Source organism: Suricata suricatta, chromosome 7 (assembly GCF_006229205.1).
Source record: "Suricata suricatta isolate VVHF042 chromosome 7, meerkat_22Aug2017_6uvM2_HiC, whole genome shotgun sequence".
Classification (NCBI taxonomy): Eukaryota; Metazoa; Chordata; class Mammalia; order Carnivora; family Herpestidae; genus Suricata; species Suricata suricatta.
In genome coordinates, this window is record NC_043706.1 from 111,848,938 (window position 1) to 111,875,792 (window position 26,855).

A 26,855-nucleotide genomic window follows, 5' to 3' on the forward strand; every position below is an offset into this window, starting at 1 on the left:
CATGTGGAGGGCACCCTGGCAGGACAGCTGAAGGGGGTATAAGCTGGGGTATTTGGGGACTCTTCCCACAGAGGATGCCATCCTGGGGTGGCTAAAGTTGAAGTGGGATGTGGGCTGTGGAGTTCTGGGGTGCTCCCTGCTTGGGGTGCCCTGGTAACAGCTGAAACTGAGGCAGGTATGGCTGGAGGTGCATGGGGCACTTATGCAGCGAGCCCGCTGCTGGAGCCAAAACGGGCATCAGTCAGGAGGTCCTGGAGTGCTCTGTGCCAGGGTTGCTACAGAATGCCATCTGGAGCCGAGGTACTATGGCCCGGGAGTGTTCCAGCAAGCATGGTTCCTGTGTCACCTCGGTATGGTGACTGGAGTTGTAGGAAAAGCAGGAGGGCCCCAGTGTCACTATCCTGGGGTTGCTCTGGTGGGACTGGCATAAGCTAGGGGCCTGGGGCTCACAGGCACTAGGCCAGCTCGGGTGCCTGGACCCTGGACTGGTCCATGCTATCAAGGTGGAGAAGGAACATAAACCATGGCTCTCAGCAGTCTGTGTGACCCAGAGAGTTCCAGCAGCATCCCCACCATTTGGCAGGGTTCTGGGGCTGAACCATTTATATACTGTGCCCCAGGTCAGACGAATCTGCTTTCCCTCAGTATTATTCCTTCCCTTTGCAGTTCATGGGGCCAGGGGTTGCCATTCCTTCATTGCTGTATCTCTTGCTGTTCTCTTTCGTTGTCCAGAAGCTATTCAGTCAGCCCTCAATTCTTCTAAAGGAAGAATTACTTTATAGATAGATACAGATTTAGAGTGTCCATAGTGGTAAGTTCAGGATCTTTCTATATCACCATCTTGGACCAGAACCAGCATAAGGAATTAATTAAAAGTTATGATATTCATATGGGACACATAGCTCTGCCAAACCAGTGGTCCCATTACAGTCACAGCGTACACGATTTAGAATATCAGAACAATTTGGATACGAGCTTGCTATAGCCTAGTTGAGAAGCACAACAGAGGATTCTCTGCCCCCATTATGTGAAGCCTGGGGTGACAGAACAGATTTAGGTAGTTTGGGGGCTGTCTTAAGAAAATTGGCCAATGATGACCAGCACAGAACATCTCACAAATTACTGAATCCTATATAAAAGCAAAGTTCTGCTAACACCTGCTATTTGTTTTCTGACCTGAATATTTAGGTGACCTACAGCATTGATGGCTGCATCAGGAATTTTCAGATGGTGGAGGCTCCTGTAGATCTTGACCAACCAACCTCCAGCTTCCAGGTTGGAACGTGTTTTGCTAATGCTCAGAAAGGAACATACTTTGATGGAACAGGTTTTGCCAAAGCAGGTGAGGCATTTCCATTTCCTTCCTGTTAAATATTAACTTGGTCCAAATACTAACTTCTTGCTTGTATGGAAAAACCAAAAGTCCTGGATTTACTTAAACCAGAAAGAAAATGGATAGTAGTAATTAAAAAAAATTTAAGGATTAATGTATCTTTGCTGAGAAAAATTAATGGAAAAAATAAAAGGCTATTTGGAGAGTTTATTCTATCTCCTTCCCTACAGATCAATAACAGCTAAATAAATGTAATTAAATGTACAAGAAAGGCCATATGTTTAAATAAATTGTATGTATACTTTTCAGTTTTCCTTCCTTTTCTGAAGATGCAATAGCATTTTTCTTTCTTAACACTCCATGTCATGATCTCCCACTCGTACCCATTTCTCATTGATGGTGATGACGACTGTCCCTTTTCTCTAAGCATCTGTTCCTTCCTAATGAACATTTCCAGAGCAGGTCTGGATCACTGATAGTAAATGTACAATTTGGAAAGAAAAATATAAAATAACTTCTATGTAGCAACAAAAAGGCCTTAACATACTTTAAGATGGACTATTCAGTCCTAGAGTTATCATAGACACATGCATGTGTTTGTTAGGAAAACACTAATGAGCACATAATATACAGAAGTTATCATGGGAAAAAGTAAATAAGATGTTTCTTTTTTCAAAAGTATACCATTAACAGGTAAGATTTGGCATGCTCAGAAATCAAAGTCAAGTAAAAAATGATTTAGAACTATAAAAGACATACAAGCAAGGTTCTGTGGATATTTAGAAGAAAAATTTATTTTGGTTGGGGAAGTCAGAAAGGTTTTATGGGGGAATGGACATGTGAGCTAGAATTTAAAAGGTGAGAGGAATACTCACATAAAAAGTTTTTCAGAGATGGAAGGGCCAAGCCCTCGAACAAAGTGTAATTGTGAAACTTCACCTATGGCAGAGACAGAAAACAGGTAAACACAGCATATGGTAAACATTAAAACATTGATGAGCTCTACATTCCATGTGCAGAGAAAATCCAAAGCCTTCCCCAAGATTTTTTTCAAATTCACAGATGGCTAGCATTCTCTTGGTCAAATTTGATGGCAGACTTCAGCTTCTGCAGCTAATTTATTGACTTGCTATTCTGCCTGGGCTCTTTTTTCATTCTGAATCAAACTGGACGAGAAAATTAGGCACTTCCCCAATTTCCAACAACTCCTGCCATCCCCTCAACAGAGTGTAATGCAATCTTTATAAGACTTGGATGATTAGAGAAGGTTTCATCATTGGAAAACATACAACTTCAATTAAACCTTTGATATCTTTGTCCTTAAAATCTTTTGAGCCACCTGATCACTGGGCTTTTACCGGCCAGTTCTCTCCCTCTGTCTTCCACTGAACTGTTTCATGTTGTTCCTTTCTTCTCCTCGCTTTTTTCCCTAAAAATACAAAAGCAAGCACTTTGTTTTATTTTGCAGAACAATTCACCTTCTTTTTCTCTTAAAATCTGCTCTAAGCCTACCTTTGCACATCCAAACTCATCAAGGTTCTCAGAACAGTAAGTTTTAGATGCTAACCTTCATTGAGGACAACTGTGGTTACACGTAGCATTTATTTCTTGCTTAATAAATAGAAGACATGCATAAAATTTCCATAGTTCTTCTCTAATGCTCCTTGCAGTTGACGTTGTCTAGGTCTGCTCATATTTAATGGCTTTGTTTCTAAGAGGCATGTCTTAAATACTTCCTAAAAGAGTAAATAAATCAATGAATCAAATATAGGAAATTATAGAATTACCTGGATAAACTGGAAAAATCTAGTTATGTCCCAGAATCATCTTCAAAATTATGCTTGCAGTTCCTTTATTTAAAAAAAATGGAAACAGTAATCTTAGAGTGGCCTACTAAAATTTTACTGAATAACATTGAAATGCTTGACTTAATCCAATAGTAACACTTCCAACACAACCATACATTGCTATGAGATTCTTGAATCAATCTCAGTGTGTGTTCATCCATTTATTTATTCAACAACTATGTATTAAACTACCCTGTGTGTCAGATACCTTGGTAGGCACAGTAATAAAATTACCCTCACAGAATCTACATGCTAGGAGGGAAGACAACCAAGAAAATAAGCAATAACTTTAAAGTGTTACATGATACAGTGGTGGAGGTATATGCCATAGGAGTCTGGAACTTATTATAATTGACTAATATCTGCATTGAAATCTAAACTATTGCCATTGTACAAATTTGAACTAATAATCCCTAAACTCTAATCCACAATTTTTAAAAAAATCTTCGTTGTACAGTTGGTGGGTTCAAAGTGGGACTGGACCTTCTTGTAGAATTTGAATTCCGCACAACTAGAACCAGTGGAGTTCTTCTGGGAATCAGCAGCCAGAAAATGGATGGAATGGGCATTGAAATGATTGATGGAAGGGTGAGTGTCAGCTGTCCACATATTTCTGATTTCCTCATGATACTGTTGTTTGTATGTAGAACCACTATTGTGAAGTCTTGCTGAATTCTTTGTTGGAGAAAGCTAGATTGTATCATTCCATCCTTCTAGAGTACCTCTAACATGTGTTTTCAACACACTTAATCTGTAGACCAGAGTAAGCTTTAAATGTGCTAATTCTACAGTAAGCCAATTGTGTTGACCCATAATGGGGCCAACTAGTTTTAGATCTCAAGCTCTTATTGTTGCTAAAAGTACACTTATATTCTTTTTGTGAATACACTGTATGTAAAACTATAGATTCCAGTGGGGAAAAAAGGGGGGTCTGGATTGTCTAAAATCAGTCTTTGCCTCTTAGACCACAGTAGGCACATCTCAGAAGTCAAGGTGGCTAACTGACACATCAGTTTCTCAATTTCTATTTAAAAATAATCCAGATACCATTTCAACAAATTACAGACTTATACTAAATTTACATCAACATAGTGTATTTTGTTAATTTGTTTTTAATGGATAAGCTAATTCTAAACACCTCTCTGGCCCCTGCCTGCCTATGAACAGCCACCTGCAACCAGATGCCCCGTGCATATACTTTGTACCGCAGGCAGCAGGTAAAGAGGCAGGCAAAGCAAGAAGTTGCCCAAATTTTCTATCTGGCTCTTAAATAGGAATCATGCTTCATCCCTGTGCATATTTCCACTCATAGACTTCTGGCACCCACGAAGAAAGGCCACATCGTGACCTCAAATATGCTTTCTGTTGCCTTCACTCTTCCTCCTGTCTTCAAACCATCCTCAAAGGCAGTAAAGCAAAAATATCCAGGAGTACAAAGGCAGGGAAGGGCGACGGATAAGCAACAATTCTTGGCTTTGCCAGATTTTCAAACATGCTCACTACATCTTGTTGGCGTTCGCTTCATTTCATCGCCTGATTTTAGCTGGTTACTATCAATTTGTCAGAGTATCAAGTTCCGTCACAATATGTGTGCATTTGTCACCAAGTGCCGCTCTTACAAACTCCACCCAATATAGTAAAACCTTAATATTGACATCTCTGGTTAGTTTACAAACTTTTCACCTATTGTTGTTTTAAAAAAGATGAAAAACCATGCATGTCTTTTCTTTTACCTTGTCAAACGTGTTGCAAGACTGACTATTTTTTCTTTTCTTCATCAGCTTCAAAAGAATTCTGTCATTTCAAATTTCAGGGACTGTTGCATGTTACTGAAAACAGGTTTTTCTCATTTAGACATGACCTTCCAATCTAAGTTCTACATTGTTAAGAATTTAACTGGCCTTCTGGCTCAAAGTCTCTGGCACCTGTGACATGAAGCTTGTCCAAAAAAGTAATTTATGTTATTCTCAATCCTGCATATAAAATGAAATCTATGAAGGAAAAAAGAAAGAAAGCATACAATTAAAACATCAAATACAAATCAAGAAACTCAGTATCAAAGGACAAGTTTTCATTCACTTAATAATCATATCTGTGGTTGATTTATCAACATGAATTAAACTTATGGGTGCAAATGTTAGAATGGTCTATTAAGAACACTAAAGGGGCACCTGGGTGGCTCAGTCAGTTAAGTGTCCAGCTTTGGCTCAGGTCATGATCTCATGGTTTGTGGGTTCAAGCCCTGCGTCGGGCTCTGTGCCGACAGCTAGCTCAGAGCCTGGAGCCTGCTTCAGATTCTGTGTCTCCCTCTCTCTCTCTGACCCTCCCCAGCTCACGCTGTCTCTCTCTGTCTCTCAAAACTAAATTTAAAAAAACCAATCATCTTCTAAAATGAATTTGTAAATCGAATCACTCTAAACATCTTTTAGAAATTTTATAAGGTTCACTAAGAACTATCAGACTCTATAAAGATCTATGGTAGAATTTGTTTCTGTGTATATAAGACCCTTTTTTTTTATCACTTAGGCTCAAATTATATATCACATTTTTTGTAAGCAGAATTATGAGTAGTCTCACACATCTTGCCCCAAACAAAGAACATATTTTGTGATTTCTGGTCATTAAACTATGTTTTAATTTGTCAAGATTTTTTTTTAAATTTTTAAAATGTCTAAGATATGTCTCTAGAAAAGGCATTGGCTGGAATAGTTAGAAATGAACATAGCATCTGCTATGACAACCATCACGAAACCTTTCTAATGAAACCATCTGTGACTGTTGAATTTCCCATTTGCTAGCTTCTGTTTCATGTGGACAATGGTGCCGGCCAATTCACTGCTGTCTATGATGCTGGGATCCCAGGGCATTTGTGTGATGGGCAATGGCATAAAGTCACAGCCAACAAGATCAAACACCGCATCGAGTTGATAGTAGATGGGAACCAGGTGGAAGCCCAGAGTCCCAACCAAGCATCTACATCAGCTGACACAAATGACCCTGTGTTTGTTGGAGGTTTCCCAGGTAAGCCTTATCTACCCCAGCAAGAATTTGTTAGTGGATTTAAAATATTTACATCTTTCTATAAATATGTCCAAGAATGTGTGTTTAAGTATACTTCTTAGCTTTTGAATCTATGCCCATAAATAGCGCCTGAAATTTCCAGTGTGTAAAATGAGCATATTACCTATATAAACCACATGGGACTGAACTTTACATGCTAGCCCCCAAAGTTTCATTCATGAGGAGATGGGGGCTAGAGGAAATGAATTTGGCTTATAAAAGATATGAGGTATTTAACCGTCAGAATTGGTGTTCTTTCTGATTTTCTGAAAATCAATATTCCAGTGGAATCATAAAATGTTATGGAACTTATTTCCTCGAGTTCTGGAAATCATTGGGTTAAACCCAGCTAATTTCCCCCTTAGGTTATTATAGAGTTTATATTTATATTACAAAGAAACCTAAGCAATAAATCTGCATTCAAAACCCCTGTCCAGCACATTAAGTAGAGCACATAAACCACAGAGTTACCTAGAGTGCCCATAAACAAGAGTGCCCAACTTGATGAGAAATAACCTAACCACCTCTTTATAAATACTATAACAACACAGACTCTTGGAATGGTCTTTCAGCATTTTGGCAAGAGAAACTGTCGTTCCCATCTAAAGTTCCTTTGTTTTATAAAACAAGCAAAATATATATGCAGCCACCAGTGGTTAATGTAGGAAAAGATATAGGAGAAATGGGGACCAATTCAGAGATCCTTTTTCCAAAGTTGCCTCTGGGCTTGAAAAGGAGCCATCTATGCTTCAATCAGGATAACCCCCAAGATAGTTTGAAGGAGATAATGTATTTCTCCATTTACAGTTTATGAAATGGGATCCTAGTTAGCACCTTCTAGGCCTGCTGAAAGAATGGAGTGTCCTAACAAAGAACATATTTTGTGTGAGTTTTCATCCGACTTAACCTTTTGGGAAATATTTTTACAATATAAGAAAGTAATAAAGTCACCCCTAAAAGCCCATGTCCTAATTCAGTAAAATATTTGATCAATTGATTTGTTTCATTAAATAAAATTCCATAATATATTTTGCTATCCTAAAATTTACAATTCTACATCTCTCCAAATTTCAGAACACATAGCTAAAGAGACTCTACAAGTTTAGTTGTTAGCTTGAAATTGAATTGGAAGTCTGTTTTAAGTAAAGTTAGTGATTTTGTGCTTAGCTTTGCAAACAGTTCACTAAAATAGGTCTTTAAAAACTTTCAGCAAAGATGGCAGAGACAACGCTAAGCTCACCTCATTCAACAGATACAGCTAGATAACACACATTATCAGTGTAAATAATCCAGAATTTACTGAAGACTGGAGGAAAAAACTCCATAACTAAATGTAGAGAAGAGGCCACATTGAAGGGGGTAGGAAGGGCTGAGTCGCAGTGAGGAGTTAAAGGACCACAGGCCGTCGGTGGAAGTGAGGGAGCCATGGGTATGGAGAGGGGAGAGAAACAGACTTTCACACTGGGGAGTCTATGTGGGGGAAGTCAAATCCCCATAATGTCTCACTCTGAAAACCAGAGGGGCCACATTCTGTGAGCTCTTACAACCAGCAAGGCTTAGAGCCTAGGACCTTAAAGACTGGGTCTGGGAGATCCAGAAGGGTGATAAGAAACAGAGTCCCCACCCTTCAAGAGACAGCACAACCAACAGCCCACAGAGATACAGCAGAGAAGCAGAAGTTTGAAAAACACCTGGGGCATAAGGGAGGGAAGTCATTTACTGTTCCAGAAGGACAGAGATTGCTGGGAGACTCCTCCAGAAATAAAGTAGCCAGCAAGCACCATTGCCCTCCCTTACCCCCAGCACAAACCCACAGCCACCTGCTGGAACTAGAGCAGTCCCACCTTTTCATGACTTAACTGGTTTACACCAAGCCTGCCCCACCCCCTCCAGCCCAGCCTGCTTCAGTGTTGACTCCACGGATCCCTCCCTCACAAAACCAGGTACAAACCTTACTAATACCACATCTCCCTACCTCATGTTCTGCAGGGCCTCTGTCCCAGTGGCAGTGGTCAGTCATCTCCCAGAGGGCATGCACACCTTGCTCAAACTATGCACCTTGCTCATGACATTCCGTGGATTGGCCTGGTCTCAGCAGCAGAGACCTCTTCTCTCAGGGCAGAAAACCAGCTCCACCTTGTTAAAAGCGCATGCCTACCCACTTCTTTCAAGAGCAGTAGACTTAGCTGACTTTCCTAACACACAGAAACAGATTCAGATAGTTAGAGAAAATGAGGAGACAGAGGAAAATAAAAGAACAAGACAAAATTACAGCAAGAGACCTAAGAAAATACAAATAAATCCTCTATTAGGCATATTACTTAAAGTAATGATCATAAAGATACTCACTGGACTTGAAAAGAGTGGAGAATATCATGAGACCCTTAACAAAGAGATAAAAAAAAAATCTGAGGTGAAGAACACAATAATTGAAATTAAAAATACACTAGATAGAAAAAATAGCAAATTAGCAGAAGCAGAAGAATAAATCAGCAACCTGGAGGACAGAGTAATGAAACATAATCAACCTGAGCAGGTGAGAGAAAAAATCATGCAAAATAACAATAGACTTAGAGAACTCAGTGACTCTATCAAGAGTAATACATTCACACTATAGGGATCCCAGAAGAAGGAGAGAGAGAAAAGGGGTCAGAGCATTTACTTGAAGATATAATAACTGAAAACTTGGTAAACCTGGGAAAGGACACAAATTCAGATCCAGGAGGCCCAAAAATCCCCCAACAAAATCAACACAAGGGGGTCTACACCAAAACACATAGTAATTAAAATGACAGAAACCACAAGAGCAGCAAAAATCAGTATATCTTTAAAAAAAAAATCTGTCACTGGACCCACAAAATAAAAGGATGTAAAGTATGACACCATATACCTAAAATGGAGGGGGGGGAGGAATGTGCAGGGCAGGGAGAGGAGTAAAAAATTGGTTTAAACTTAAGCAACCATCAATTTAATATAAACTGCCGTATGCAGATGATGTTATATACAAACCTAATGGTAACCACAAGTCAAAGACCAGCAACAGATATGCAAAATACAAAGAGAAAGGAATCCAGTGTATCACTAAGGAAAACCAACTTATGGTGAGTGAAGAGAGCAATGGAAGAAAGGAACAGAGAAGATCTACAAAAGCAACCACAAAACAAATGACAAAATGACAATGAATTTATACCTATCAAAAATAACTAAATGTAAATGAACTAAATGCTGCAATCAAAAGACATAGGATATCAGAATGGATAAAAAAACAAACCCCATCTATATTCTGCCTACAAGAAACTCATTTGAGACCTAAAGACACCTGTAGATTGAATGTGGGGGATGGAGAAATATTTATCATGCAAATAGATATGAAAAGAAAGTCAGGGTGGCAATACTTCTATCAGGCAAAATAGACTTTGAAACAAAGAAATTAACAAGAGGCAAAGAAGGACATGACATAACACTACATAACAATAAAGGGGAAAATCCACCAAAAAGATGTATACAATGGTAAATATTTATGCACCCAATATGGAGCACTCAAATAACAAAACCTTTAAAAAGCTAATAACAAGTATAAAGTAACTGAGAATAGTACAGTAACACCCCTTTTTAACACTTGTTTTCCTCAATGGACAGATAATCAAAACAGAAAATCAATAAGGAAAGTGTGTCTTCGAATGACATACTGGACAAGAGGGATTTAACACATATATTCAACAGAATACCATTTTTTTAAGTGCACATGGCACATTCTCCACAATATGTCATATTAGGCCACAGAACAAGTCTCAACAAATATAAAAAGATCACAATCATACCATGCATCTTTTCTGACCCAAATGCAATGGAACTAGAAATCAACTACAAGAAAATTTTGAAAAAAACACAAATACATGGAGATAAGTAACATGCTACTAAACAATGAATTGGTCAACCAAGAAATCAAAAAAGAAATTAAAAAATACATGGATAAAAACCCAATGGTCCAAAATCTTTGGGATGCAGCAAGTTGGTTATAAGAGGGAAGCTTACAGCAATACAGATCTACATCAAAAAGAAAAAACCTAAAATAAACAACATAAACTTACACCTAAAGGAACTAGAAAAAGAGCAACAAACCCAAAACCAACAGAAGAAATAATAAAAATTAGCACAGGAATAAATGAAATAGAAACAAACAAAGAAACAACAACAAACCAAAAACCAGATCAATAAAAGCAGTAGCTAGTTTCTTGAAAAGATGAACAAAATTGATAAACTTCTAGCTAGTCTCCAAAAAAAGAATGAATGAAAGAAGGAAAGAACAAAAGAAAGAACTCAGAGTTGGAAATTAAAGAGGAGAAATAACAACCCAAAGTACAGAAATTATACCAAGAATTATAAAATAATACTATGAGAGATTTTATGCCAACAAATTGGATAACCTAGAGGAAATGGTAAATTCCTAGAAACATATAAACACCCAAAAGTGAGTCAGGAAGAAATAGGAAATTTGAAAAGACCAATTAACAGAAATGAAATTGAATCAGTAGTAATCAAAAAACTCCCAAGAAACAAAAGTTCAGGACCAGATGGTTCACAAGTGAATTCTACAAAACATTTAAAGAAGAGTGAATACATGTTATTCTCAAACTTCAAAAAATAGAAGAGGAAAGAAAGCTTCCAATTTCATTCTCTGAGGCCAGCATTACTAAAAACAGAATAAGATTCTACAAAAGAGACAGACAGGGAGAGGGAGAGAAAGAGAACTATAGGCCAATATAAATGACGAAAATAGATGCGAACATTCTCAACAAAATACTAGCGAACTGAATCCAAGAATACATTTTAAAAAATTATTCACCATAATCAAATAGGAAAGGATAAAAACCATATGATCATTTCAACAGATGCAGAAAAAGCATTTGACAATGTACAATATTTATTCGTGATAAAAAGCCTCAACAAAGTAGGTTTAGAGGATCATAGCTCAACAAATAAAGGCCATGTATGAAAAACCCATAGTTAGCACTGTACTCAATAGTGAAAATCAGAGTTTTTCACTAAGGTTAAAAATAAGACTAGATTGCGACTCTCACTAATTTTCTTCAATATAGTACTGGAAATCCTAGCCATAGCAATTAGATTTTTAAAAATAAGAAATAAAATCTATCCAAATTGGTAAGGAAGAAGTAAAATTTTCACTATTTGATGACATGATACCTATATAAAAAAAAACCAAAATTACACACACACACACACACACACACACACACACTACTAGAACTGATAAAGGATTTCAGTAAGGGTGCAATATAAAATCAACCTACAGATATCTGTCACATTTCTATACACAATTAATGAAGCAGCAGAAGGAGAAATTAAGAAAACAACTCCAGGTACAAGCACCAAAGTATATATATACCTAGGAATAAACTTAACCAAGTAGGAAAAGGACTTTTACGCTGATAACTATAAAAATATCGATGAAAGAAATTGAAGATGACACAAACAAATGGAAAGATATTCCAGGCTCATGATTTGGAAGAACAAACTCGGTTAAAATGTCCATACTACCCAAAGCAATCATCAGATTAAAACAACCCCTTTCGGGGCGCCTGGGTGGCTCAGTCGGTTAAGCCTCTGACCTCAGCTCAGGTCAGATCTCACGTTCGTGGGTTCGAGCCCCGTGTCAGGCTCTGTGCTGACAGCTAGCTCAGAGCCTGGAGCCTGCTTCCGGTTCTGTGTCTCCTTCTCTCTCTACCCCTCCCCCTCTCATGCTCTGTCTCTCTCTGTATCAAAAATAAATAAAACATTAAAAACATTTTTTTAAACAACCCCTTTCAAAACACTAATTGTGGGGGCACCTGGGTGGCTCAGTTGGTTAAGCATCTAGCTTCGGCACAGGTCATGATATCATGGTTTGTGAGTTCAAGCCCCACATCAGGCTCTGTGTTGACAGCTCAGAGCCTGGAGCCAGCTTCAGATTCTGTATCTCTCTCTCTCTCTGCCCCTCCCCCACTTGCACTCTGTCTCTCAAAAATAAATAAACACTTAAAAAAATTTTTTAAATACTAATTGTTTTCCACAGACCTAGAGCAAACAATCCTACATTTTTTTTTAAAAAAAAGATATTCTTTTTCAGTAATCTCCAAACCCAGTGTGAGGCTCAAACTCACAATCCTCAGATCAAGAGTTGTACATTCTACCAGCCAGCTACCCCAACAATCCTAAAATTTGTGTGACCATAAAAGTCTCCAAATAGCCAAAGCAATCCTAAAAAAGAAACAAAAGTTGGAGGTATCATAATTTCAGATTTCAAGCAATATTACAAACCTGTAATAATCAAACCAATATGCTACTGGCACAAAAATAGACACATAGATCAATAGAACAGAATGCAAAGCCTAGAAATAAACCCACAGTTAATATTTGACAAGAGGGGCAAGAATATGCAATAGGAAAAAGTCTCTTCAACAAACGGTGTTGAGAAAACAGGGCAGCTACATGCAAAAGAGTCAAACTGGACCACTTTCTTACACCACACACACACACAAAAATCTCAAAATGGCTTAAGGATTTAAATGCATGACCTGAAACCATAAAATCCTAAAAGAGAGCACAGGCAGTGATTTCTCTGACATGGGCCATAAAGACATCTTTCTAGATGTATCTCCTGAGACATGGGAAATGACAGCAAAAAATAAACTATTAGTATTACATCAAAATAAAAAGCTTCTGCACAGCAAACAACCAACAAAACTAAAAGACACTCTACTGAATGGGAAATATATTTGCAAATGATATATTTGATAAAAAGTATCTAAAATATATAAAGAACCAATACAACTCAACACCCAAAAACCAAATAATCCAATAAAAAATGGGCAGAAGATATCAACCGACATTTCTCTAAAGAAGACACAACATATGGCCAACAGACATATGAAAAGATGCTCAACATCACTCATCACCAGGATAATGCAAATCAAAAGCACAATGAGATACCACCTCACACTAGCAGGATGGCTAAAATTAAAAAACAAGAAACAAGTTGGAGAGAATGTGCAGTAAAATGAACCTTCATATACTTTTGGTGGGAATGCAAACTGGTGCAGCCAGGGTGAAACAGTATGAAGGTTCTTCAAAAAATTAAAAATGGAACTGCCCTATGATCCAGTAATCACACTACTGGGTATATACTCAAATACAAAAATAAGAATTTGAAGGGATATATGCACCTCTATGCTTATTGCAGCATTATTTACAATAGCCAAACTATGGAAGCAGATAAATGTCTATCAATAGATGAACAGATAAAATGTGGATACACACACACACATATACATACATACAATAGAATATTAACCATGAAAAAGAATAAAATCCTGTCATTTGCAACATGGATAGATCAGAGGGTATAATGCTAAGCAAAATGAGCCAATCAGAGAAAGACAAATAGTATGATGATTTTACTTATATCTGGAATTATAGAAACAAAACAAATGAAGAGGGAAAAGAGAGACAAACCAAAAAATAAAACCCCAAAATCAAAAATGCAGATTCTTAACTATAGAGAACAGGTGGTTCCCAGAGAGGAGGTGGGTGAGAGGATGGATGAAACAGGCCAACAGGACTGAGAGCACACTTAATCTTGATGAGCCGAGTCATATATGGAATTCTTGTATCACTATATTTTACACCTGAAAATAATGTAATACAGTATGTTAACTACACTGGGATTAAAAATTTAAAAATACCTTTAACATAGAAGCTGCATTTCAAAACTGAGTCCTTTTTGCTTTCTTTTGCAGATGGCCTCAATCAGTTTGGTCTGACAACCAACATTAGATTCCGAGGCTGCATCCGATCTCTGAGGCTCACGAAAGGCACAGGCAAGCCACTGGAGGTCAATTTTGCCAAGGCCCTGGAACTGTGGGGCGTTCAACCTGTATCGTGCCCAGCCAACTAATAAGTTTAAGGAAGGGCCTTCAAAATAAGTATATCAAGTAAAACAAATATATCTTACCTGTATATGTTATTAAAACTAATTTGTGCATGTATATTGAATTCTTTTTGTATTCAGATGGTGCTAATTCAGATACCAGACTGAATTTAAATTCAATTTAAGTCCATGAATATTAAACCACTTATTTCATTCTAAATAATTGCTTGTTCTTTGTGATTTTAAAGATGAAAGGCAACTGACCATAAATTATTGAATTTGCAACATGCCTTCAAATCATCTCAAGAAAAGTTCAGATGTAATTTGTGAAGGCAACTTTTTGTTTGTTTTCACTAACTCTTATTAATACTTTTATCATCCTTTTCCACGTATATCAGCTTTGGCTTTCTATTCAGGCCACTGAAAACAATGGGTTTGGCATGTTTGGGAGGAAGTCAGCTCCTTTACTCCCTATGTTTGAGAAAGCATTAGAAAATCATTTCCCTGATCCAGGTTTATTATTAGGGAGTTTAGCCATGAGTGAATACTTTTTTTGTGCGGAGCATATATTTAGAGAGTATAGATTAGATTCTGGCCAGAGAGCTTAATTACTCGATTTTCTTGTTTGATAATGATTTATAGGCTTTGGGGAGACATCAGAACCAAGCTCCAGAATGACAATTAAGCACACATTTGATACTACATTACTGAAACTATGGGCTCCTTAGATTTTCAGTGAATATTACAGTATACATAACCACAGAGGAATAATGCTGAAATGCATTTTTACTTACCAGGAAACAATAAACTAGAAACTTAATAGAAGTACATTGCTGATCTTTTTGAGTTGTAATTTGAGTTAACAAATTAATTTCCCCCAAAAATGTCTTTGTTTAGTTCCTCTTTTATCCACTCTTTCAGTCATCTTCAAAGGGGTCTGTGAGAAGACTGACTTAGATTTTATTCATTAATTTAAGAAGGAAATGTTTCATTTGCCATCTTCAGTAAAGTAGTTGTAGTCTAATAATGCTGAACATATAAAAAAAACCAGACTTCCTTCACATGGTAATTTTAACAAAAGAAGAATAATCCTTTTTGACAGTGCTATCCAGAATGGAAAAGAAGGTGCTGTTCCTAATCAAGCAGATGGCTAACACACTCTTAGCATTTCACCATTAGCCAGTTGCTTGATACCATTTGCCTACACAACCTCATTCTAGAACAAGCAATTCTCAATCATGGCTCCCTTTTGGAATTAACCCGGTATGCTTGATTTGGTCTAGGATGTATCCTTGGCATGAGGATTCTTAAAAAGCTTCCCAGGCAACTCTAAAGTTCCATCAGGAATGAAAACTACTGTTCTGAAGAGAAAAATTATCCACTATGCCAAATTAGTTGTAGAGTCCTCTAAGAATCTGTTGTTGACTTTGTCTTGGCCATTTCCTCACATATAAAAAAAAAAACAATATGGAATCAAGTTAATGCCTTTTGAGCCATCCGTAAGTCATAAAACTCTCTGAGAGCCAATGTGTCTTAAAGATGAAGATGTTCCTTCTCCACTGAATGCTGACAAGATTTGGGCCTACCTGGAAAATAAGTGGATAAACAGAACTAAAGATGCTAAGTTCCTAAGTTAAAAGTTAATGCACTTTTATCCCCTGAAGCCTCAACAGAAAGAAATATAACAAATTTGAAAGCAAAGTTACTCAATTAATAATCCTATCTGAGTCAAGTCCTGTTGAAGTCTATTTGTAGGTGAATGCCTTAGGTAGAATTGGAAGGGCCCTTTGAAATCAATAAATACAGTGATTCTCAACTTTTGCTAGACATTAAAATTGCCTTGGGTACATAAAAAAAGAAAAGAATCTTATATCTGGATATCACCTCAGACCTTAAATAGTCTCTGAGTAGGGCTCTGGCATTGGCATTTTCTAAACATCTCCAGCTGATTCTAATATGTGGCCAAGGCTGAAAACTTGGATTTCTACTGCCTCCATATTTTATGGGGAGGAACTGGAACAAACCCAGAGAGAGTTGATGTTTGCTCAAAGTCCCACACTAGTTAAGTTCTCCAAAGTAGCCCTAAGAAAGCTGATCTGGACCCAAGTAGAATTCACTGAATCAGGTATTGGCTAAATTTGTCCCAGACAAAATCCATATTCGAAAGTGGATCATGAATTTGTATGGACAAAACTTGTCCAAATTCTATGATGAGAAATAAGGAAACTTTATGAAGAGCAAAAGATTGTCTCGCATATTTTAATTTTCTACCTCAATAATCAGATTTTTATCCCAAAGAAAAACATTTCCTTCACCCAACCTTAATCCCCTCAATAATTTCCTCACCTCCTTCCACCCACAGCAATCACGAAGACGGCAGAATCCTTTTCATTTATTTTTCAAACACCCACTCCTACCAGGTTGTCAACCTTCTTTAAGAAGGTGCTTTGCACTTCAGAAGAAAAACATTTATGAAGGGAGTTTTATTGAAGTTACCATGGTGAGCACAGCTGACAATGGAATATAAGGAGCCGAGCAGATTTCAGCCCCAAAGCTCTAGAACACTGCCAGACACTTAAAGTTTCACTTAGTGATTTTAAAAATCACAACTACTTTCTTCTTCTTTGATTTAGCCTATTGTCTCCAACTACAAAACTCCTCGAGATTTTCTGCTTAATGCCAGAGGAAAAGACTGCTTTGACAAATTGAAAATCTCAATTTTGTGTGAAATATTTATGGAATTATTAGGGAATAAAATTGGTATCTACAATTATTATGGAAACAAAATACAATAGCTTTCACCAGTACAGAGCACAGTTTTTCACTATCACTTGCAAAAGATATGACTTCCAATTAATGCAGGAATACAAAGACATTTCTCAATGTCTTTTAATCTCTGTTGAATCAAGAGAGAGATACAAATCTATGTACTATACTCATTTGCTTGACCGAGATTAGTAGATACTTCGGACCCAAGGGGCACTTGAAGGGACCCCCCCCAGGCTGCACCTGAAATTCTCTTATGCAGATTAGTGACCCAGAATCACTCTTTGGCGTTTGTGGCAGACACCTTAAGTGACATGAAATATGTACCCATTGTCAAAGTGAGAGTGTTACGACATGAACCGTGCTCCCTCCTCTCCAAATTCATGTGTCGAAGTGTTAGCCCCCAACACCTTAAAGTTGTGACTGTAATTGCAGAAAGGGATTGAAAAGAATCCTGTAATTAAGGGAAAATGAAGTCATAGGGGTGGGCCCTAAACATGACGGATGTCCTTATAAGAAGAGAATAAGACACAGATAGACATAGGGAAAAGACCATGTGAACACACAGAGAGAAGATAGCCATCTACAAGCTCAGGAGAGAGGCTCTAGAAGAAACCAACCCTGCCAACATCTAGAACTAAGAAATACAGCCTCCAGAATTGTGAGAAAATGCATTTCCACTGTTTAAGCCACCCAATCTGCGGTGCTTTGCTATGGCAGTCTCAGCAAACTAATGCAGAGCCTTTCTGCATAAATACATACATACATGCATCCATGCATACAAATATACCTAGGTCAGCATGTTTCAGGTCCCTTTAGAGTGACATGTACTTCAGAGAAATCAATTATTTTAACAGTGACCATTATCACTTACATAAATGATCAGGAAAAAATTGAGACTAAAAAATGAAAGAATATTCACAACATACTTAAATAGAGGAAGTTGTTTTTATATGTGCTTGGGGATATTAGGAATAGCTACATAGTAATTATAAGTCAAAGAAACAGTGTTCTCAATATAACCACTCACTGAACTTTTCAGCAGAAAGGACTCTCTGGAGAGCTTTCCTGGTTTGTATATTCATGTTTGAAGAACTACTAATTTACCTGTGGACAAATCAAAGCCCCAATTTATTTGGGAAGGTTGTCTCTCTAGAGCTCAGCCCTCTGCAGGGACGTAACTAATAATATAAGAGGTAGCACTGGAGGCGGTGAAAAGTGATTAGATTCTGATATATTTTGATAGATTAGTGTTTCTATCAAAGAGAGTGTTATGACATAAACTGTGCTCCCCGCTCTCCAAATTCATGTGTTGACATTTTAGCCCCCAATACCTTAAAATGTGACTGAAGGGGATCAAAAGAGGCAATTAAGGCAAAATGAAGATTGCCTATGGAGAATGAGAAAATAAAGTACTGATACCTTCTAATCATCTGAAAGAATAGAGTAGCATTATTTGGAGAAGGGGTTGTAGTCAAAGTAGGTCTTTTACAGAAAGGAAAACCAAGTCAGTGGTTTTAGATATATTAATTTTAAACTTATCTAGTAGATAAGGCCACTGTACCAGAGGCAATTGGAAAACGAGTCTGGAGTTATAGGTATAAATATGGGAGTCATCAGAACGTTGATGTTATTTATAGCCACAAGACTGAATGAGATCACCAAGGGAGTGAGTGTAGATAGAGGAGTATGGACACACCAAAACTAAGAGTATTAGGGGATGAATATGCTGGGTGCTTTTTCAGGGCAGTGCTGGGCTTGACTTTCTGTTGACTGGGCTATTTTACAACTCTGTAGTGTCAAAGGTATCTTGTAGATTTTTGTTTAGTAGAAATATAAATAAATTTTGTCTGCTTGAAGCTAACAACTTTTTATCTGAGAAATCTTACCCTAATATTCCTTTATGCATATGTCTGTGTGTCTCAAATGCTCTTTAGACCAGTTCATCATCTTATTTCTTCCCTCTTTGATTGAGTTAAATAAAATCTCTGACATGTGTTCACGTTATATTTGCCTGAGTCATAAATATTTAACCTTTTGAAAACTATACTTTAGCAGAGCAGAAGGTGAGGAGAAGAAACCAGCTCAACTGGAATAGCTTAAATCAAAACCAAAAACCAATTCACACAATGAGTTCATTTATCAGTGAATTTTCTCAATTCCCTAAGCATGTTTTCATTGCTACATTTCTTGCGAAATAAGTATTATTTTAGAAATTTAAAATAACATTAAGAGGGAAAAAAAGCTTAGAATTACAGCTTTTTATTTCACTTTTTTCTTGATAATTATTTCTCTTTCTGGCTAGTCCAGCCTCTGCTTTTCTGCATGCACGTGCACACTCACACACACACACACACACACACACACATACACAGTCTTAGGGATTTGATAATGTTGGAGCCAAGAGCAGATTATTTGTGGCCAGATGAACTATTGACTTTTAAATTCCTTTTCAGAAATGTGGCCTAACTTTTGACATTCAAACTCTTGAGTATAACATCTAATCATAAAAACATGCATAGACTTTTTAATCAGTTTGTTACTTTTGAATCACATAAGTCATAGACTTAAAAAATATAGATCAGCACATTAAAATTTTGTGTAATTTATTATATAATATTTTCTAATAAAGCCATTATCTTGCATATAAGAGAAGTCATATTGATGGTTAAAAACACAAAAGAAATATCAGAATAGACCAAATTTGGAGAGTGTATTTTGGATTGGCTTATTTAAAATGCATAGAAGCTATGCAGCATACACAGAATTCATCAGAGGTACCCTGATGGGCACTTCAGAGAAACGGGCAATCATCCCTAAAACTGAAATATCAACATTAGAGACTGCTGACTGCGGATGCAGAAAGACATCCCATACACCGGGAAAAACACACAAGATCAAGTATGAGCCCCAAATCAAAACTCACTGAATAGATGCTACAAATTTTAGGTGACAATGTTTCATTGAGATGTACTTTGCATTGAAAACGCTATAGAGTATGTTCCAGGGTTAAAACTGTCAGAATTTATTTAATTAAGTAAGTGACAGTTCATGAGTCTCCTCAGAGGTGTAGAATAAGTCAGCCAATCTTATTCTATATTAACAGCTAGAGATAGAAGAGAGGGGGAGGAAAAAAAATAGATTGTTACTTTTCTCATTTTAAAGGCAATGCTTACTTTTAAAAAATAATAAAAAATAAAAGCAATGTCCAATTTAAATATATATATTCCTTTTGTTTGATTCTAGAATTTATATTAATATTTTGATTAAAATTTCAGCAATGTGTTGTAGCATCAAAAATGAATCAAAACTATATAATCTGATGTTAGCAATTTTTATATTTTATACAATAAAATTGATTTTAATTGTTTCCATTTTTTATTTTTCAATGACAATTAAAAAGGGAATTTTCCCAGTACATGCAGGCATTTCTCAAAACTAACATATTGTTACTGTGAATAATTTAGTGGAGTAAATAAATAGTTAACTGGACATAATATAACAATTTATTTTTTCTTATAAATTGGTTTCTAGGGGCACCTGGGTGGCTAAGTAGGTGGAGTGTCAGACTCTTGATTTTGGCTCAGGTCATGATCCCAGGGTTGTGGGATAGAGCCCCATGTTGGGATCTATGCTAAGCATGAAGTTTGCTTAAGATTCTCTCTCTCACTCTCTTTTTCTCTCTTTTCTCTCTCTCTCTCTCTCTCTCTCTCTCTCTCTCCTTCCTGCCCCTCTCCCCTGCTTACTCTAAAATAAAAAAAAATTTATTTCTAATATATTAGAAATAATTATGATACATCATATACAATTTTTATCATAGTCAATATTTTTAATTAAGGATCTTATGAAGAAAATTTGGATAAATTAACTTTAAAATAGTCACAATGTCAAGGTGCCCAGCATCTCTCTGTTGGGTAGTAAATCTACTGAATAACTGAGAACTTGATATAGGATTATCAAAAACAATAATATGGAGGGGAGGGAAGAAAATGAATTACTAAGGAATTTTTTTCAGGGAGATTAGAATAACAAATTTATTTTAAAATTATGTAATAATCCAAATAATATTGGTTTAAACCAATGTAATGTGCAAAATTAATCTGAATTCCTAAACTATGCTAGCATATCTAAAAGTATAGGTTAATAAATGGCTTTCCATATGTTATTGTTCTAACTCTACCAAGTGCCAGTGGGTTCCAGTGTGTCCAGAAGCTCATCTCTGAAAAAGTACTGTAATAATAAAGAAGAGTAATGGCCAAGATATGGAAGCAGCCCAAGTGTTCATCGATAGAGGAATGGATAAAGAAGATATGTTTTATATATATATATACACACACATACAGAGCAGAATACTAACTCAGCCATAAAAAAGAATGAGATCTTGCCATGTGACAATATGGATAGACCTAGAGGGTATTATGTGAAGTGAAATAAGTCAGAGCAAGACAAATATTATATGATGTCATTGTATGTAGAATCTAAAAAAAACAAAACAAATGAATCAACAAGCAAAAAGCAGAAGATCCATAAATACAGAGAACAAACTGATGGTTGTCAGAGAGGAGGAGGGTGGAGGGATGGGCAGAAAAGGTGACGGGGAGTGGGAGATACAGGCTTCTACTTCTGGAATGTCTAAGTCAGGGGGCTAAAAGGCACAGCATAGACAATACAGTCAATGGTATTGTAATAGCACTATTGGTGACAGATGGCAGCTACAACTGTGAAGAAATTGACATACAGAGTTGTTGAATCATGATGTTGTGTACCTGACACTAATGTAACATTATGCATCAGCTATACTTTTCTAAAAAAAAAAAAAAAGAAAAGTTAAAAGAATAAGTTATTTCTTAGCATTCATTTCTAAAAATCACATTGAGACAAACTAATGAATGTTTATGCAACAATTTTAGGAGCTCATACATAATAAAATATGGGAGAAAATCATATATACTATTTGTATATGTTTTAAAAATCCTTTTGAGCATAAAAGAAAGATACACTTGCCAAATTTATTGAGATGTAAAAGACATCGACTCCAAATTCATTCCCCTTGCTTCTGAAAAGGATTCCCTACATTTCCTTTGGAGACCTATCCCTTCCACTATTTCCACATCAGAAATGGGGGCTGACAATTCAATCAGTAAATCCCATCTTACCCTCTGACCTACAGTGACTGGCATAGTAAGGGACCCAATTAGAACCAATGAGTTTTCTGTGAGGCCTGTTCGAAAAGATACACCTCTCTTCTAAGCTAATGCATAGCTGAGATAGTAGAGCCAATTTGCTTCTAAGTGGGAAGAGCCAAAGTCTGCCAAGAGACCTCAGGATGGAACCCAAGCATGAAGCTGATCTTGCAAAAGGCACAGTGGAGAAATCATATCTTCAGTGAGTTAATTTCAGCTGAAAGCTGTCACAATTCTGGCTTATTCAGTTATGTGCACTAGGACATTTTGTTGTTGTTGTTGTTAAAGCCAATATTAGAGTTTTCTCTCACTTGCAACATTCAATTCTTACTGAAAGACATGCTAACTACATGTTACCCTATGTACATTCGCCAAGTTAATCCTCTCAAGAGCCCTTCCAGGAGCACTTGTATCGTTCGGTTTTAGGTATGAAAAAACAAAGGCTTTAAACAATTAAGGGAGTTGCCCAAAGTCACCCAGGCAGGAAGTCCTGGAACCATGAATTTAAAATTGAAAACATTTACATTAGGTTCAATACTTTCTGAAAGTTCTGTATTATTATTTTTCTTACACTTGTATTTTTTTTAGTATAATGTATTGTCAAGTTACCTAACATACAGTGTACACCGAGTGCTCTTGGCTTTGGGAGTAGATTCCCATGATTCATCACTTACATACAACAGCTAGTGCTCATCCCAACAAGTCCCCTTCTCAATGCTTATCACCCACTTTCCCTTCTCCCCTGCTCCACCCCCTCCATCAATCCTCAGTTTGTTCTCCGTATTTAAGAGTCTCTTACGGTTTGCCTCACTTTCTGTTTGAAACTATTTTTCCCCTTCCCTTTCCCCATGGTCTTCTGTTAAGTTTTTCAAATTCTGTGTATGAATGAAAACATATGTTATCTGTCTTTCTCTGCCTGATTTGTTTCACTTAGCATAATACACTCTAGTTCCATCCCCGTTGTTGCAAAGATCTCATTCTTTCTCATTGTCAAGTAGTATTCCATTGTATATATATAAACCACATCTTCTTTATCCACTTATCAGTTGAGGGACATTTGGTCTCTTTCCATAATTTGGCTATTGTTGATAGTGCTGCTGTAAACATTGTGGTGCATGTGCCCCTATGAATCAGCACTTTTGTATCCTTTGAATAAATTCCTAGTAGTGCTACTGCTGGGTCATAGGGTAGTTCTATTTTTAATTTTTTGAGGAACCTCCACACTTTTCCAGAGCAGCTGCACCAGTTTGCATTCCCACCAACAGTGCAAGAGGGTTCCCATTACTCTACATCCTCACCAACATCTGTTGTTTCCTGAGTTGTTAATTTGAGGTGGGTTCTCAGTGGGGTTTTTATTTGTATTTCCCTGATGATGAATGATGTTGAGCATCTTTTCATTTGTCTGTTAGCCATCTGGATGTCTTCTTTGGACAAGTGTCTATTCATGTCTTACTGTCCATTCCTTCACTGGATTATTTGTTTTTTGGATGATGAGTTTAATAACTTACACTTAAATTATTTTTAATAAATGGAATTTGCAGATTAAGTTTAAGTATTTGGGGCACCTGGGTGGCTCAGTCGGTTAAGCGTCTGGCTTTGGCTGAGATCATGATCTCATGGTTTGTGGGTTCAAGCCCTGTGTCAGGCTCTGTGCTGATAGCTAGCTCAGAGTCTAAAGCCTGTCTTCAGATTCTGTGTGTCTCTCTCTCTCTCTCTCTGACTCTCCCCTGCTCACACTGTCTCTCTCACTCTCAAAAATAAGACATAAAACAAATTTAAAAAAAAACAAAAAAGGAAGTAGTTCTTGTGAGCCCAGTGCTGTTCTCATTGAGAGGTAAAGCTATCATTCTTGACCTTTCTTTCCACAAATATTTTTAAATCCTAGAATATACAGTCACTGTTGAGATGAGAAATATATATCTTATTCAACTTTCTTTAGTGTATTAAGACCATCAAGCCAGCCAAAGCAACATAAGAGTATTTATTATCATATCAGGGTTTTCCATGGAACCCAAGAACAGAGGACTGACCTCATAAGGACATGCAATCAAGCTGAAAACCATCAGGTTCTCCCACAGCTATCCCACCGTCATCTATGTTTTCCATGATGTTGCTGCTCCAGTCTTCTCTCTCCACATGGGATCCCCTGCTATGACTGCCTGTAAACACAATTTTCCATTACAAAGTTATTTTTAAGGAACCCACAGAGAAGGACTAGCTGTTCTCCATCCAAAAGTAAAATTCCTAAAAAGAAAGAATGATTGGCTGGACATGAATTGAATGATGACCTCTTGTGATCAAATCGATATGGCCGTGGGAAGAATCAGGTAGTACAAACATACCTGAATAGTAACACTCCCTGGTGGCCCAGAGGTGGAACCAATCCTGAAGAGTAGGATTACACAGAAACCAAAAAATCTGAAAAAGTCAGTACTAAATTTCTGATGCATATAAGTTCAGGAAAGAAGAGCTCTGTGGGGCCATCAGGAGGAGCTGTGAGTCCCTGGTGGGACTTTAAGATTCTGACTCTCATCTATTTCTGATCACCAACTACCATTATGCATCCAATTCCAATGTGTGAGGTTTTTTCCCCCACACCAGCAAGCGATACTCAGACACAAATTGGCTATCCTATGATTTAGTGTAATCTTATTGTCAACCTGGAGATAGTGTCAGATCTCACAGGTTAAGAGCTCAGTCGTTAGACAGCTATCAGTTCCTCCAACTTCAGATGCCAATCACAAGTCCAGAGTGTCACCTGCACTTCCAGCCAACTGGCTACAGATCAAAGATTCCAGTGACCCTCTCCTTGGGTTTGGTTCATGTGCGAGAGCTACTCTGAGAATTCAGAAAGACATTTTTGCTTACTAGCTTACTGGTTTATTATAAAAATATGTGACTTAGGAACATCTAGATGGAAGAGATACATAAGGCAAAGAATGGTGAATATTGTGGAGTTTCTATGTGTCCTCTAAGCAGGTCACTCTCTCTCAATCTTCAAGTGATCACCAAGCTGGAAGCCCTCTGCACATGTCATTACATAGGCATGACTGACTAAATCATCAGTCTTCAGTGACTGATTCCATCTCCAGCCCCTTACTCCTTCCAGAAAGCCCAGGGATGAGGGTGGGGGACTGAAAGTTCTAATCTTCTAATCACATGGATGGGTCTTCTTGCAAACAACCCTCATCCTTAGGTTCCCTAGTTTTCCAAAACTCATTAACATAATAAAAGATACCTTTACTGTTCTCATCACTTAGGAAATTTTAGGAGTTCTGTGCCAGAAATTGGAGAACACCAAATATATATTTCTTATTATACATCACAATATTACAGATTTGAACTTGGCCATAGGGATTTGGGAAGGAGAAGGCAAGGTAACACTAATAGGGAAACCTGAAACCTATATCATATTTTAATAAAATATTTACCAACAGAAACATACATTGTAAAGAAATGAACTGACATGTTGAAACTAGAGGCTTTTTTGATACTCCCAAAGAGATTTTAAGAATTATGTGGTGTTTCTTAGAATTCTTCCCAAAAGACAGCTGATAAATGAATTTCTGAACTAGGTACTGGTTTTGAAATGAAAGTTTTATTACCACAACTTAAAAATATTTAGTCATTGATTAAATGATAATGAGTTTTTTAAATCCTTCTTCTTTCTTCTCCTGCCTCTAAACCTCTAAATCTGCCTGATAAATCAATCTAAATTGCTCCATAATTTAAAGGCCTAGTGTCTACTCAGAATGTTTGGTTTGTGTGTTTATTGCAGCCCACATAGTACAAATATGAAAAAAAGTCTAATTTTCTTAATGAAAGGGCTATAATTAACCCAGTCTAATGTATTTCTGAAAGATTAATAAAGCTACTTTTCCTCATGGCAATAAGACAGACATAAATAAAAATGTCTCTCAAGAGTGAATGGTAATCCCAGTGACCTCTTTCTCATTATCTGCAAACCCTTTATAAACTCACACAAGTGGAATATGGTCACTGTATTCAGAGTCATCTCTCCTGAACTGGATTGTTTTCCATCTCAAATGGAATAAAAATTGTAAAACTTATATAATGACCTTTATTTATGCTCTCTAAATCAAACATCTCATAAGAGAGAATTTTCAAATTATAAAATGAAATACTAATATTCAGAGCATAATAAATTATAAAATGCCTTTTCTACTTTTTTTCTCAACTCTGTCTTCTTCCCTTTTATTGCCTTTCCACTATATTACTCTTTTTTTTTTTAATGTGTATTTATATTTGAGAGAGAGTGCAACTGGAGGAGGGGCAGAGAGAGAGGGAGACACAGAATCCAAGCAGGTCCAGGCTCTGAGCTGTCAGCACAGAGCCCAATGCAGGGCTCAAACCCACAGACTGTGAGATCATGACCTGAGCTGAAGTCAGAAGATTAACCCATTGAGCCACCTAGGCACCCTGTGTCACTTTATTGTTTTAAAAAAATCTTGGAGTGCCTGGGTGGCTCAGTTGGTTAAACATCCAACTCTTATTCAAAGTCAAGATCAGATCATGATCTTGTTGTTCATGGGTTTGAGCCCCATGTTAGGCTCTGCACCGACAGTGTGGAGCCTGCTTGCGATTCTGTCTCCCTCTCTCTGCCTCTTTCACACACATACTCTTTCTCCCTCTCAAAATAAAATCTTGATGAATGCCAGATTAAGATCAATAAATATGGCTATTAAAAGTAAGAAACTAATGAACAAGGAGACAAAAAA

General features: G+C 37.1%; 1 protein-coding gene across 1 annotated transcript in view; it reads left to right on the forward strand.

The window, feature by feature from the left end:
• LAMA2 (laminin subunit alpha 2) overlaps positions 1 to 18,940 on the forward strand; it is a 600,504-nt gene extending 581,564 nt beyond the window's left edge. Inside the window, exons 62-65 of the mRNA XM_029943224.1 lie at positions 1,189 to 1,342; positions 3,638 to 3,768; positions 5,979 to 6,201; positions 14,037 to 18,940. Coding sequence (XP_029799084.1) covers positions 1,189 to 1,342; positions 3,638 to 3,768; positions 5,979 to 6,201; positions 14,037 to 14,194 — 666 coding nt within the window. The 3' untranslated portion in view covers positions 14,195 to 18,940. The remainder of the gene's footprint in view (positions 1 to 1,188; positions 1,343 to 3,637; positions 3,769 to 5,978; positions 6,202 to 14,036) is intronic.
• The last annotated feature ends 7,915 nt before the right edge of the window (positions 18,941 to 26,855 follow it).